Below are 14,872 nucleotides of genomic sequence, written 5' to 3' on the forward strand. Positions count from 1 at the left end.
CTAGAGAAATAAATTGGAAAATCTCTTCTCTGTTGAAGTGTCTGGTTGTCATGTTAAGGTGGCACAATTTTTTTAAAAAAAATTTAGCACAAATATTTGCATTCATACAATAACCATTAGTAAGTAATATCTCTTGCATGTACCTCTTTCTTTATAATTGTAGAATTCAACATTTCCCTTTATCTTCAACAGAAATTTTTAAATTCAAATAGTTGTCCAGAAATTCAGGGGTTTTTACATGTGAAAGAATTGGGAAGAAAATCATGGAAGAAGCTGTATGGTTGTCTGAGGAAATCTGGACTTTATTGCTCTACAAAAGGGTCATCAAAGGTACTTATTAGTTAGACTAGTTTAAGAAGATAACCAATAGACCTTGTCAGTAATATGTTGGACTGTAAATTTCAATTACTCTGTGCTCTGGATTTCATTGTAAGCTTAGTTTTGGTGCAAAACTTAATGCCAGTAAAGGGCTTCTTAAGGTTTTAGATTAGATCCTTCTAATGAGTTGTGATCTTTGTCATTATAGTGTTGGGTATCATCACTGAGTTATAGCTTCACATGAAAAACTTTGTGGCTGATCATCAGTATTGTCTTCCCCTTTGCACAAGAAAATAGCAGTGTCTCTTCTCTGAGCATTCTCAGCTGCAATTTTAAAAAAATATCTTCACAAAATGAATGCCCAGATGACCAATTCCAAATATTTAAAAGCTTCATATATTCTTTATGATTACATCAGATAGTGTATATTCCATTTTGGATGCTGGGCAATATGCATATTTGTCTTTTCATGTGTAGTCAGAAACTTTTTTTCAAGATGGCGGCCACAGAGGAAACATGGTTACATCGTGGGGAGAGAAGTTGCTATTAAACTAAGTTGTCTTAAACTAAGACAAAATGGTAGGAAGAGAGGTGGAGAGGGAAAGATAAGTCAGAAAAATAAAAAAAGACTGGAGAAGAGAAAAGGAGAAGAAAGATCTGTGGAGCAGTGAAGAGAATCAGCTGTGGGGTGGAGAGGAGAGCCGACTGAGGGCAGCACAATGACCGGCAAAGAGGAGAAAGAAGTGAGCCAGCAAGATAGTGGAGCAGGAAGGAGAGCTTACTGTGGACCATTCAGACAGCCCTGTTTGCTGGAGGAAGCAGAACACTGGCGTGACAGATTAGCAAACAGTAGCCACATGGCTGCAGAGCTATCAGTGGGGTGATGGAACATTGCAACACAGCAGACCAGTAGACTGGGTAGTGTGAATGGCAGCAAACCAGTAGACCGGATAGTGCAAATGCCAGTAGATCGGGTAGAATGAATGGCAACAGACCAGAAGACTGGGTACTGTGAAGAGCAGTAGACCAGTAGACCTGGTAGTGCGAACACCAGCAGGCCAGCAGACCGGGTAGAGTGAACGGCAACAGACTAGGTATGGCAGTAGACCAGGTAGTACAAAGGCCAGCAGACCAGTAGACTGAGTAAAGTGAACTGCAACAGACCAGGAGACCAGGTACTGTGAACAACAGTAGACCGGGTAGAGTGAACAGCAACAGACCAGAAGACCAGGTACTGCAAACGGTAGTAGACCGGGTAGTGCGCAGACCAGTAAACTGGGTAGAGCGACCCGCAATAGACCAGGAGACTGGGTACTGTGAACGGCAGTAGACTGGATAGTGCGAACACGAGCAGACCAGTAGACCGTGTAGAGGGAACAGCAACAGACCAGAAGACCAGGTACTGCAAACAGCAGTAGACCAGGTAGTGCGAACGGTAGCAGACCAGTAGACCGGGTAGTGCAAATGCCATCAGACCAGTAGACCGGGTAGTACGAATGGCAATAGACTAGAAGACCGGGTACTGCGAACGGCAGTAGACCAGGTAGTATGAAAGGCAACAGACCAGAAGACAGGATACTGCAAATGGCAGTAGATCAGGTAGTGCGAAGACCAGTAGACTGGGTAGTGCGAACGGCAGCAGATCAGTAGACCAGGTACTGTGAATGGCAGTAGACCAGGTAGTGTGACTAATAGACTGGGTACTTTGAATGGCAGTAGACTGGATACTGTGAACAGCAGCAGACCAGAAGACCAGGTACTGCGAACGGCTATAGACCGAGTAGTGCAAATGTCAGCAGACCAGTAGACCAGGTGCTGCAAAGGACAGCAGACCAATAGACCAGGTACTGTGAATGGCGACCGTACAGCACAGCAGACTCATGGAAAAAGAAACTGATGCTATTGTGATCTGCAAAACATAGGACAGAAAAATAATAGGCATAATTACCTAGAGCAGAGAAGGTAGAAACAAGGCTAACAGCAAAGCACATTCACTAACCAAAAAGAGGGGTTTTCAAACAACAAACATATAGAAGAGGCAACTGATACTAAACAAAGAAAAGGATAAATAAAACTAATATGCTAGTAAGAAGGTTAAATAAATAACAAGGTAGAAACACGAGCACAAACAGGCAGAAAAAAGAATAGGGAAAAAAAAGAATAGGAAAAAAATTACCTAGAACAAAGAAGGAAGAAACAAGGTTAACAACAAAGCACATCCACCAACCAAAAAAAGGAGTTTTCAAACTCATGGAAGAGGTGACTGATACTATTGTGGTATGCAATACATGTATGTGCTTATGCCCCCAAAACACCCAAATTATACATGCATTAAATGTAAATTATGTGAAGTACTAGAGGAAAAAGTAAGGGATCTAGAAGCAACTTTAGCCAATTCCAACCTACGCAAGAAAGCTATACCCAAATCGAACCAAATAATGAACAAATAACTCCCAAAGAATTTGACCATATTGATAAACCCTTGGAGGAAGACAAATGGAAGTATGTCACACATAGAAGGAAACGCAGTAATCAAAGGCAGAAGCAGCATAGGTCTAACAAACCCCTACTGCCCAATTTAACCAAACCAGAAGTAGCTCCATTAAAACTGAGCAGTCGATTTCTCCCCCTAGATGGAAATACACAGATCCACAACCTCCCCCTCAAAGAAAACATGCAGATACCTAGCAAAGAATCAGCACCAAATATCCCTTAAAAAGTCACATCAACAAACACACCTGAGATAAACAGAAAAGCACCTCAGACTGCACCCTGCCAAAAAGGAAGGAGAGTGTTAGTGATAAGAGATTCTATTCTCAAAGGAACAGAGTCAGCCATTTGCAGACTGGACCTATGTGGTCTCCTGGAGCAAAAATCAAAGACGTGGTTGAGAACCTAACCAAAATAATTAGGCCCACAGATTACTATCCTCTCCTACTCCTTCACATTGGGACGAATGACACAACAAAACCTGAGCACAATATTGAGAGACTATAAGCTACTGGGCAATAAAGTTAAGGAGCTAGGGACACAAGTAGTGTTCTCATCAGCACTCCCAACAAAAGCCCAACATCCATTGAGGGAAAAAAGAATTTTAGAAATAAACAACTGGCTAAAGGGTTGGTGTCGCCAAGAAAACTTTGGTTTCCTGGATCATGGACTGCATTTCCTATGCAAAGGACTCTTGGCAAGGGATGGGCTGCACCTCACTAAAACAGGGAAAAATGTACTTGGAAAAAGACTGGCCCAACTCATTAGAAGGGATTTAAACTAAAATTGAGGGGGAAGGGTGACCCATCTTTAGAATCTCTAGAACACAAAACCAATCATGAATCCCAAGAAAACAAATCAAACAATGAGGTAGGGAAAATCTCAAACAGCAATCAGGAGATCCAGGAAACATCCCACAGATAGGCATAAAAGTCTTAAATGTTTATATACTAATGCTCAAAACTTGGGGAACAAACAGGGTGAACTAGAAGCAATAGTACATGAGGGTAGGTATGACATAGTTGGCATTACAGGAACCTAGTGGGATGAAACCAATGACTGGAATGGACAGATAAATGGATACTTGTTCAAAAGAAACAGAACTACAAAAAGAGGAGGGGGAGTTGCACTATATGTAAGAGAATACTACATATCAACAGAAATGCATAAAAGCCCCTGAGAATGTATATGGTCAATATAAAAGGGGGGAAAATGACATTGCCATAGGTGTATACTACAGGCCACCCAACCAATCAGAAGAAATAGATGAACTCTTTACCAACCAGTTAACAAATGTATGTAGGAAGCATACCACAGTAGTAATGGGAGACTTCAACTACCCAGATATCAGGTGGGAGACAAACTCTGCAGCGAGCAGGAGATCAAACAGATTTCTAACCAACTTAGCTGACAACTTTCCAAAAGGTGGAGGAGGGAACTAGAAGTAAAGCTATACTGGACCTAATTCTTACTAATAAGATGGTTGAGGGAGTTGGTTGTCAGAACCTTGGGGGGAAAGTGACCACGTCATACTGGAATTCAATATAATGCAAACACAAACAATAGAAAATAATTCAACCAGTGTCTTAAATTTCAAAATAGCCAATTTTAACAAATTCAGAGAGAACCTAGAAAAGATTCCATGAATGAAAATCCTAAAGAGGAAAAGAATTCAAGAAGCATGGGAAACTCTGAAAAAAGCTATCATAAAAGCCCAGTCCAGCACAATAAAAAAGAAAAACAAGAAAGTCAAGAAGAAACCAGCATGGCTGCATAAATGTCTCTCAGACAAACTGAAAGATAAAAAGGATAAGTACAAAACATGGAAAGAGGGACACATAACTAAGGCTGATTATCAGCAGACAGCCAGAACATGCAAAGACAAAGTCAGGAAAGCAAAGGCTCAGAATGAACAAAGACTTGGAACAGAAATCAAGGACAATCAAAAAAGTTTCTTTCAGTCCTAGTGGACAATCACTTAAATATGAGCCAGCAGTGTGCTGCAGCTGCCAAAAAAGCCAACACAGTGCTGGGCTGCATTAACAGAGGGATAGAATCAAGATCACGTGAAGTATTAATACCACTTTACAATGCCTTGGTAAGGCCACACTTGGAATACTGCATCCAGTTTTGGTCACTATGATGTAAAAAAGATGCTGAAACTCTAGAAAGAGTACAGAGAAGAGCAACAAAGATGATTAGGGGACTGGAGGCTAAAACATATAAGGAACGGTTGCTGGAATTGGGTATGTCTAGTTTAATGAAGAGAAGGACGAGGGGGGACATGATAGCAGTGTTCCAATATCTCAGGGGCTGCCACAAAGAAGAGGGAGTCAAGCTATTCTCCAAAGCGCCTGAAGGCAGGACAAGAAGCAATGGATGGAAACTAATCAAGGAGAGAAGCAACCTAGAACTAAGGAGAAACTTCCTGACAGAACAATTAACCAATGGAACAACTTGCTTCCAGAAGCGGTGAATGCTCCAACACTGGAAGTTTTTAAGAAGAGACTGGACAGCCATTTGTCCGAAATGGTATAGGGTTTCCTGCCTGAGCAGGGGTTTGGACTCGATGACCTCCAAAGTCCCTTCCAACTTTTTTTTAAAATAATAATAATAATAATAATAATAATAATAATAATAATAATAATAATTAACATATTAATAACAAGAAAAAAGTCAAGGAAACTTGATTCTTTCTCTCTTTAGTAGGTCCACTAAAGAGAGAAGATAGCAAGGAAGTAACAGGCAACAGGGAGAAAGCAGAGCTGCTTAACTCATTCTTTGCATCAGTCTTCATACAAAAAGAAATGGTAGCACAACATACAAAAAAAAACCTACTGCAAAAGACAAACTAGAAACAAAAATTAAAATAAGCAAGAAAATGGTAAGAGAAAACCTATCTGACCTTGACGAATATAAATCTGACAGATTACATCCCAGAGTTCTGAAGGAGCTTGCAGATGTTATTCCAGAACCATTGCACCACATCTTTCAAAAATCCTGGAGCACCAAGGAAGTACCTGAGGATTGGAAAAGGGCTGATGTGGTTCCCATCTTCAAGAAAGGGGGGGAAAACACCCAGGAAACTACAGATCCATCAGTTTAACATCAATACCTGGGAAGATCCTGGAAAAGATAAGACAAAAACAGATCTGTGAACAACTAGAAGCAAACAAAGTTATAACTGGTAGCCAGCACAGGTTTGTCAAAAACAGATCATGCCAAACCAATCTTATTACATTCTTTGATAAAGTGACCAAATTAGTAAACCAGCAAAATGCTGTGGACATAGTATACTTAGATTTCAGTAAGGCATTTGACTAAATAGACCACAATCTACTGCTTCGTAAGCAAAAAAAAAAAAGGTGGAATAGACAACATCACCACCAGATGGATTTGTAGCTGGCTGACAAACTGTATTCAACAAGTAGTCCTCAATGGTACTACATCCACCTAGAGAGAAGTAAGCAGTGGGGTACCACAAAGCTCCGTCTTAGGCCCAACACCATTCAATATCTTCATTAATGACCTAGATAACAAATAGAAGGGGAACTCATCAAATTTGCAGATGACACTAAACTGGCAGGAATAGCCAACACCCCAGAAGACAAACTCAGGATCTAAAAAAATCTTGACAAACTTGAACAATGGGCCCTATCCATGAAAATGAGTTTCAATGTGGAGGAAAGCAAAGTTTTACATTTAGGCAGAAAAACTAAAGGTTTAAGTACAGATTAGGGGAGACCTGGCTCAAAAACAGTAACTGTGAGAGGGACCTTGGAGTCCTAGTGGACAATCACTTGGCTATGAGCCAGCAGTGTGCAGCAGCAGCAGCCAAAGAAGCAAAAACAATCCTGGATTGTATAAACAGAGGCATAGAATCAAGATCATGTGAAGTATTAGTACTGCTTTATAAAACCTTAGTGAGACCACACCTGGAATACTGCAACCAATTTTGGTCACCATGCTATTAAAAAGATGTTGAGACTTTGGAAAAAATGCAGAGAAGAGCAAGTAAGCTGATCAAAGGCCTGGAGACTAAAACATATGAAGAATGGCTTCAGGACTTGGGTTCAGCTAGTGTAAAGAAAAGAAGAAATAGGGGTGATGTGATAGCAGTATTCCAGAGGCTGCCACAAACAACAGGGGATCAAATTATTCTCCAGAGCACCAGAGGGCAGGACACGAAACAATGGTTGGAAGTTGATCAAAGAGAGAAGCAACCTGAAATTAAGGAGAAACTTCCTAACAATGAGGACAATTAACCAGTGGAACAGCTTGCTCTCAGATGTTGTGGGCACTCCATCACTGGAAGTTTTTAAGAAGAGACTGGACAGCTACTTGTCTGAGATGGTATAGGTTCTTCTGCTTGAGCAGGGGGCTGGACTAGAAGACTTCGAAGGTCCCTTCCAGATTCTATTCTACTGTACTGTACTGTACTGTACTGTACTGTACTCTACTCTACTCTACTCTACTCTACTCTACTCTACTCTATTTCACTGCTCAGTAGGAGGTGAGAATTGAAGGGATCTCCCCAGACTCCCTAGGGCAGGGGTGGGCAACCTTGGCTCTTTTATGACTCGTGGACTTCAACTGCCAGTATTCTTGAGCCAGCATGGCTGGCTCAGGAATTCTGGGAGTTGAAGTCCATGAGTCATAAAAGAGCCAAGGTTGCCTATCCCTGCCCTAGTGTAATTGAAACAATCACCACTAGGTTGTGATATAGTGGCACAGAGAGAAGTTTATTTGTTAGTTGGATTAGTAAAATCTAAATTTGTCTGTCTGGTTTAATATAATTATAAAATAGAAGAAGCATTAACAGTGAGACAAATTAAATATCCCAAATATATTACAAAGATATATTGATATAAAACTGTTGAATGTAAAAATAGAGAATGCTGACCAATTGTGGTGGCCTCCAGTTTTCTCCATAATTTATCCCTGGGACTGAGTTCAAAGTTCTACATAGAAATCTCCAAGGATACGTTTAACTTTTGTAAGATAATTCACTATTCTGCCTGGTACTCCATTATTTCCTATTTAATCCAAATTTGTCAGTTTCTTGAATAAATATCTTACTAGGCAATGGCTAGCTTACTTATAGAGACCAAAAGCTAGAGTCATCTTTAATCCTATAGATGATTCTGCCTTTGTGGATCAATAAAGCTGCTCTTTTAAACAATTCAGTCAATAAATGGTCCCTTCTCTGGCTTCCCTACTATGCAAACAAATTTGCTATGTCAGAAAGACTAAAAGTAGAATCAAGTTCAACATCAAACAACTTGCCTCCTGGAGTTGTGGGTGCTCCATCACTGGAGGTCTTCAAGAAAAGAGGTATTTGTTAGGATGGAATAAGAATTCCTGCTTTGGGACTAGAAGTCCTCCGAGGTCCTTTTCAACCATATGATTCTATGATTCAAAATAGGCTTGGAAGTTATTTAAAGAAATAGGTTTATCAGAGCAAAACAGCATGGAAATACAAAGTATCTACAGAAATATGCAGAGCAAACCCATAAGATCTGAAATATAATTAAACTGATTTTGCCATTGTCTTTTTATTAAAAAATGAGCATTTTGTAATGAAGCTTACCTTCCTCCCATTTACCATTACTTTGAAGTCACCCCTGAAACCTCAAACCTGTAGAGGAGCAGGACAATGAAGTCGTGAAGTGATCTAAAAAGTTAATCAGAAAAAAGTGTTCCTAAATATAAATTGAGGTTATGAGGAATTAGTCAATTTTTAAAAGCATTTGATAGGAATTTTAACATTTGATATAGAAGAAATGCTAAGTCTTTAAACACATACCAGTTTTTTGAATATATGGAAGATAGCATTACTAGTTTATTGCTGCTAGAGGTAACAACTAAGAAATATTTAGTGTCCTTTTATTGCCCTTTTGTGGTTCTTCTTTATATTTTCAGATAATATAAAATAATGGTTTAACACTTTTCTTTAATTATTGCAACTCTTTCCCCAGGAACCAAGACACCTGCAATTGCTAGCTGATCTTGAAGACAGCAATATATTTTCATTAATAGCATGCAAAAAAATGTACAATGCACCAACCGACTATGGCTTTTGTATAAAGGTAATGGCTTTAAATATTACAAGATTTGTGGTTCATGGTGTTAAATTTTACAGATTTTTATATTACTTTTAAAATTATTGTGATTTCAATTTTATGCTAAATTCTATCCTAGATAAAGAAAAATTATTCAAAATTGACTCTTCTCAAATGGTATGGCAGGCAGTTATTAGCTACCAAACCGGCGTAATATTAATGGAGAGCATAGAGGTCCTCATTTCACAGTTTTACCAAAGCAGTAAATTCATTAGATGCCTTCCATTATCTATTGTACTTTCAGACTTTGCCTGGATTTTTTCAAAAAGGAGATAAAGCTTATATATCTATTCAGACATTTCTCAGTTTATATGAACACTCTGAAATGTTCTACAATATAACAAATGCTTAGGATTTGTATATTACACTTAAACTGTAAATTAATTTCATAGATGAAAGACAGAATTAATATTTTGTTGTTTGTTCTGTAGCCCAACAGAGTAAGAAATGAAACTAAAGAATTAAGATTACTGTGTGCTGAGGATGAACAAAGCAGAACATGTTGGATGACTGCCTTTAGACTGCTCAAGGTACTGGTTAACCATGGGGTAGTTCATATTTCTGGTAGTCTGTGTGTGCGATTTGAGGTCCTGCATTCATCTTTCATATGGACTCAGGCACAGTTAAGATCTTTTTAAGAAACCATTTTATTTATTTGTTTTCAGGACACACAGTACTTCAAGAAATAAATAGATATCCACATATAGGAAATAGAGTGTAGGTATAATAATGAAGCAGAGATAGGATTTGGCAAGAATTAGAAGGAACAAAGTTAACCTTGGAACCATTTTAAAACCAAGTTCTAGAAAACACAACTTATACCAGTGATGGCGAACCTTTTAGAGATCGAGTGCCCAAACTGCAACCCAAAACCCACTTATGTATTGTCGGGTGCCCATTGGGTGGGTGTGGCCCATTGGGTGGGCGTGGCTGCAGTGGTAACGGCAGACTGGGGGGGACTAAAAAGTTCAATCAATCAATTCCAACTTTGCGAGATCTTTTTTTTTCCCGCGAGAAGTTGAAATTGATTGATTGAACCTTTTTTTTTTTTTTGCACACGGTGGCAGAGGCCTAAAGCGAAAAGTTTTTATAAAACCCAGCTGAAGACCTAGGACTGGGGTGACGGTGCGCGTGCCCACAGAGAGGGCTCTGCGCGTGTGCCACAGGTTCGCCACCACGGACTTATACACTGCAGAGCTGGTTAATAAAGAAAAGGAAAAGAACAATGAATGTTTGAATGAAAGAGTGGAGAGATTTACTGTCATGTAAACCCTTCCAACCCAATGAATGAATTAACAATAAGGGAATGTAATTTCCTTATTGTTAATTATCCCAGCATCCAATTTTAAACTGGAATGCACATTGCAGCTCATTGTTTTCCCACTTAACAACTACTTCACTTAGCAATAGAGTTGCAGGCTCCAGTTGTAGTCATTAAACAAGGATTATCCGTATTGCTCTGGATTGGGAAAATAATAAAACAATAGCCATATCTTGAGAATGGTATGAAAAAATAACAGAATAACAGAATTGGAAGGGACCTTGGAGGTCTTCTAGTCCAACCCCCTGATCAAGCAGGAAATCCTATACCTTTCCTGACAAATGGTTGTCCAGTCTCTTCTTAAAAGCCTTCACTGACAGAGCACCCACAACTTCTCAAGTTCAACTGATTGAATGATTGATTGATTTAATTCTGAGACTGCAAACCTTTATAACACAAGACAAGAGCTAAAAACAAAAGAGAATAATTGAGGAAACTCAAGTATTGGGGTCTAATTGAAGGGAGTCCTCTCTTGGTTGTTGGTTATTATGTTTGGTTGCCATGTTATATTTTAGATATTGAGTATGTTTTTTAAAACTACATACTTGTTTTTGTTTGTTTGTAGTTATTTATTTTGTTGTATGCCACATTGAGCTTCTATGTATTCAGTGGTAAAATATTGCAGATTTCAGCATGAATGCTCTACTCTGCTACTTCTATAGAAATAGAGGGGTTATTCTTTTGCTGCAGTTGCCTTCCTCAGAAGAAATTGAAAACTGAACAGAATTCCTAAGTCGAAGTTTGTGATTTAAGCCAAGCCAAAACAGAAAACAAAAAAACACATGATCACAATCTGAACAAATAAACAAATGATTTTTTTCTCTCTCCATTTTTCAGTATGGGATGTTGCTATACCAAAACTATAGAATTCCACAACAGAGAAACAATCTGCTTCCTCACTTTGCCACTCCTGTGGTAAGTTAATTTAAGTACAGAGATTATTTGTCTAATATATAAGCAGGAGTTCAAGTGCCTTTTTCTCATTGAATGATAGAAACTAGTTTTTAACTATCCAGTCCTGAAATTCCCTCCACCATTTTTTTCTCACCTTTGGCAATTTTAAGGATGTGTGGACTTCAGAATGTGTAGACTTCAGTTCCCAGTATTCCTCAGCCAGCATGAAATTGAAGTTCACTTATTGTAACCTTGCCAAGATTGAGAAACACTTATAGAATCAGAATGATAATCTTGTTACATCATAAGGAAACCAAAGAAGTAAAAAAGAATATCACAAATCAGTAAAATTAAATAATATGTAAAGTACACTAAAGAATGGGATTACAGTGCAAATACAATTTGCCTAACTACTCCTAACTTATATACCCAATAAATGAGATCACTAGATGTTCTACTCTGCTATTTATCTCAGAATGTTATTGTCTTTCTTTTCAGAGAGTGATTAGAACAGAGTTTCACTTCAGTGTTTTTGGCTTGGAAATTTTGGGAATTGAAGTCCATATAACTAAGTCCTGAGGTTGAGAAACACTATTCTATTCTTTGTCTTGTAGGATTTATTTTAATTAAGTTGGAGAACTGTTCTGAATTACAGGGTCCCAACATACCCCACCATGATATGCTGTTTGGGTCATTGAGAACCAGTTTCCCTACCCATGGTTTAATGTCTGCTTGATTTATTTAATCAAATTTTCATTTGATTGAGTGATAGCAGTCATATCATCAGTTATTATATATATTCTGCCCAGGTGTTATTTTTCTAGGATTTCAGTTTTTATTTTATTTTTATTTTAATGATGCTTTAAAAAAATCTTTCAGAGAAGTGTTTCTGAAAATTCCTTAGTAGCAATGGATTTTTCTGGACAAATAGGAAGAGTGATTGAAAATCCAGAAGAAGCTCAGTGTGCAGCCTTGGAAGAAGGCCATGCATGGAGGGTAAGATGTTGCATTCTGCTTTGTCGATTGGTAAACCTTTATAAACATATATGTGAAACAATCACAGGTTAGAAGAGCACTTCATTATTGTTTTAATCTCTTAAAATATCTCTTGTATCTTGGATTGTAAACAGCTCCAAGTCATGTGAATGCAAAAAGTTAGAGAACAAATTTAATATAAAATGTAGTTATCAGCTATGGGACAGGTGCTGTGGTTATGTCTTTAAAGAAATTTGAAATGTGATTGAAGAAAGACATGATTTTCTATGTCACTGTTAATGTTCTTCAAATCTCCATTAGTAATGGGAAGGTAATGACATTTCCGGGTGTGATTCCTGTGATGTGAGAATGTTAATTGGGAAAACCATTACACTCCTTTGGGTGGCATTTTACACATGCCTTTCATTCAAAGTTTTCATGTTAAGAAGATGAACATGGGCTGAATCTACTATCTAAGGAAGAGATGTCAGGCTATGCCTGCTTCATGCATTAACTGAATGAAGAGGCAATGGATATAAATAGGTACAGATAATCTTTCATTGATCATATTATTGAGAGGCTTTTTTTTTTCAATCTACCTACCACATCTCCATTCTTAGATAGTGAATATCTAATGCTCTGGTTCTTGGCTTATTAGTGAAACAAGAGGAAGTTCTTGTGTATGGAAGAAAATTATTGTTATTGTCCTGACTTTTTATGTATTTATTTTTGATCAATTCAAAGCAGAAATATACCTTATACTTTTTCTTCTATTTTCCCTACAACAACAATCTTGTGAGTTGGGTTGGTTGAGAGAGAGTGATTGGCTCAGGCCTAGAACTGGTTTCTGGGCCAGCACATTTTTATCATTAAGCCAAACTGACTCATTAATTAATTAATTAATTAATTAATTAATTAATTAATAATGTAATCTTATATACCAATATAGTTACTTTATATGTTATATATAAAATATAAACTTATATATAAATTGCCTCTTATACACTGTTTTTCCTATAAATGATTGCAGAATTACCATTTTCACTATTCATACCAATGGATATTCAAAATAGTATTATTTGCTTTCTATGAATTGGTTTTATCCTGCCTTTCTACTAGAGAGAATGTATGTTTGTATTCAACATCCCACTCCAGTGAGTTCCATAGCTTTGTACCTGGGTTTCTTTTTCCTTTTAATGGAACCAGGTCAAACTTTGTGCTTTTCGCTCCATACAGCTGCTAATGCTTAATAATTGTATGCTTTGTTCTGCAGAAACGTAGCACAAGAATGAACATTTTGGGGAATCAAAGCCTACTTCATCCTTCCTTGCTGAGCACAAGTAAGAAGAATGGCAACTGCTAAGTTTAGGCTTTTTATTTTGATGTAAAAGTTGAGCCACTGCAGTTTGATTTCACATTTAACTTGATTCAGAGCAATAATTGTTCTATTTAAGTCAGACAGTTCATCTTTCTTATTTGCTTCCAACTCCCCCTCAAAAAGAGTTCTGGCTTACAAATTCAAGGACAGATCTTGTGAAGAGAATTTGTTCTTAAAATGGGGACTACTTGCACAATAAATGACTTTTCTCCTTTTAGGGCTTTGGGTCCTGGTGGGGTTGATTACTAAACAGGTTTTATTCTGTTTAGTAATACATAGTACTTTGTATTTTGTGTGTGTGTATAATGTTAATGGTTCTTAAAATTTTAAGTTTATGGACAGAAAAAAATGGAGTAATTCATCATGCTGGCTTATGGTTATGTAGTAAGTATCAGAAAAATGTTACTTCATTTTTTTAAATTTTTTTTTACATAGGCACATTTATTTATAAGAATAATGTATCTGGTGTATCTGATATCTATAATTTACATAATTATTTGTTCTGCTGAAACTTATACTTTCTGGCTTATGATTTGTAGCTTGATCAGATTCAACAGATATAGATACAGAGACCTTCCCTATGTGGAAGTATTTCTGAGTTTATTTCATGTCATTTTAGAGAAGCCTGTGTTATATCCCATTTTTATTACAGTGGTAAAACTGCAGACAGACTAGATAAATAAATAAAACAAATCAATGGAGATGTTCAAGACTCCATTTATATTAAAGAAAATTAATATTAGTGCTTGGGCCATATCCGGAGGATCTAGTTCACGACTCGGCGGAAAATCAGGCGGCGGCCTGGGAAGTAGCCGCTGCCACAGCACTGGACCAAGTCGTGCCTTTGCGGCCTCTGACCCGGCGCAGATCTCAACTGGCCCCTTGGTTTACGGAGGAGCTGAGAGAGATGAAGCGCCGGAAAAGACGCCTAGAGAGCAGTTGGAGGGCTAGCCGAACCGAATCCGACCGAACACAGGTAAGGATGCATGTTAGATCCTACCTAGTGGCGATGAGGGTGGCTAGATCTAATTACTATTCCACACTCATCGCGTCATCAGATAACCGCCCGGCTGCCCTCTTCAGGGTGACCCGCTCTCTCCTCCAGCTGAGGGAGGGAGGGGATCCCCTGGAGGGGAGGGCCGAGGACTTTGCGCAATATCTGTATGACAAAGTCACTCGGATCTGAGAAGGCCTTGACTCTGACTGGGTGGCCCCGGGGGAGGAGACGGGAGCAGGTCTTGAGACTGTTGTATGGGAGGAGTTTGACTCTGTGGCTCCCGAGGACGTGGACAGGATCCTGGGGAGGCTGAATGCAACCACATGTTTACTGGATCCGTGCCCCTCCTGGCTGGTACTGGCGGCTCGGGAGGGTAC

At 38.5% G+C, this 14,872-nt stretch overlaps 1 protein-coding gene across 1 annotated transcript in view; it reads left to right on the forward strand.

Moving 5' to 3' along the window:
• The window catches only part of GRB10 (growth factor receptor bound protein 10), a 108,219-nt gene that overhangs the window by 86,110 nt on the left and 7,237 nt on the right, over positions 1 to 14,872 (forward strand). The window contains exons 7-12 of the mRNA XM_029284179.1: positions 193 to 330; positions 8,787 to 8,897; positions 9,362 to 9,460; positions 11,089 to 11,166; positions 12,025 to 12,141; positions 13,394 to 13,460. Of these exons, the coding sequence (XP_029140012.1) occupies positions 193 to 330; positions 8,787 to 8,897; positions 9,362 to 9,460; positions 11,089 to 11,166; positions 12,025 to 12,141; positions 13,394 to 13,460 (610 nt within the window). The remainder of the gene's footprint in view (positions 1 to 192; positions 331 to 8,786; positions 8,898 to 9,361; positions 9,461 to 11,088; positions 11,167 to 12,024; positions 12,142 to 13,393; positions 13,461 to 14,872) is intronic.

The sequence above is a fragment of the Protobothrops mucrosquamatus genome, unplaced genomic scaffold, assembly GCF_001527695.2.
Source record: "Protobothrops mucrosquamatus isolate PMUCROS unplaced genomic scaffold, P.Mucros_1.0 scaffold408, whole genome shotgun sequence".
NCBI lineage: Eukaryota > Metazoa > Chordata > Lepidosauria > Squamata > Viperidae > Protobothrops > Protobothrops mucrosquamatus.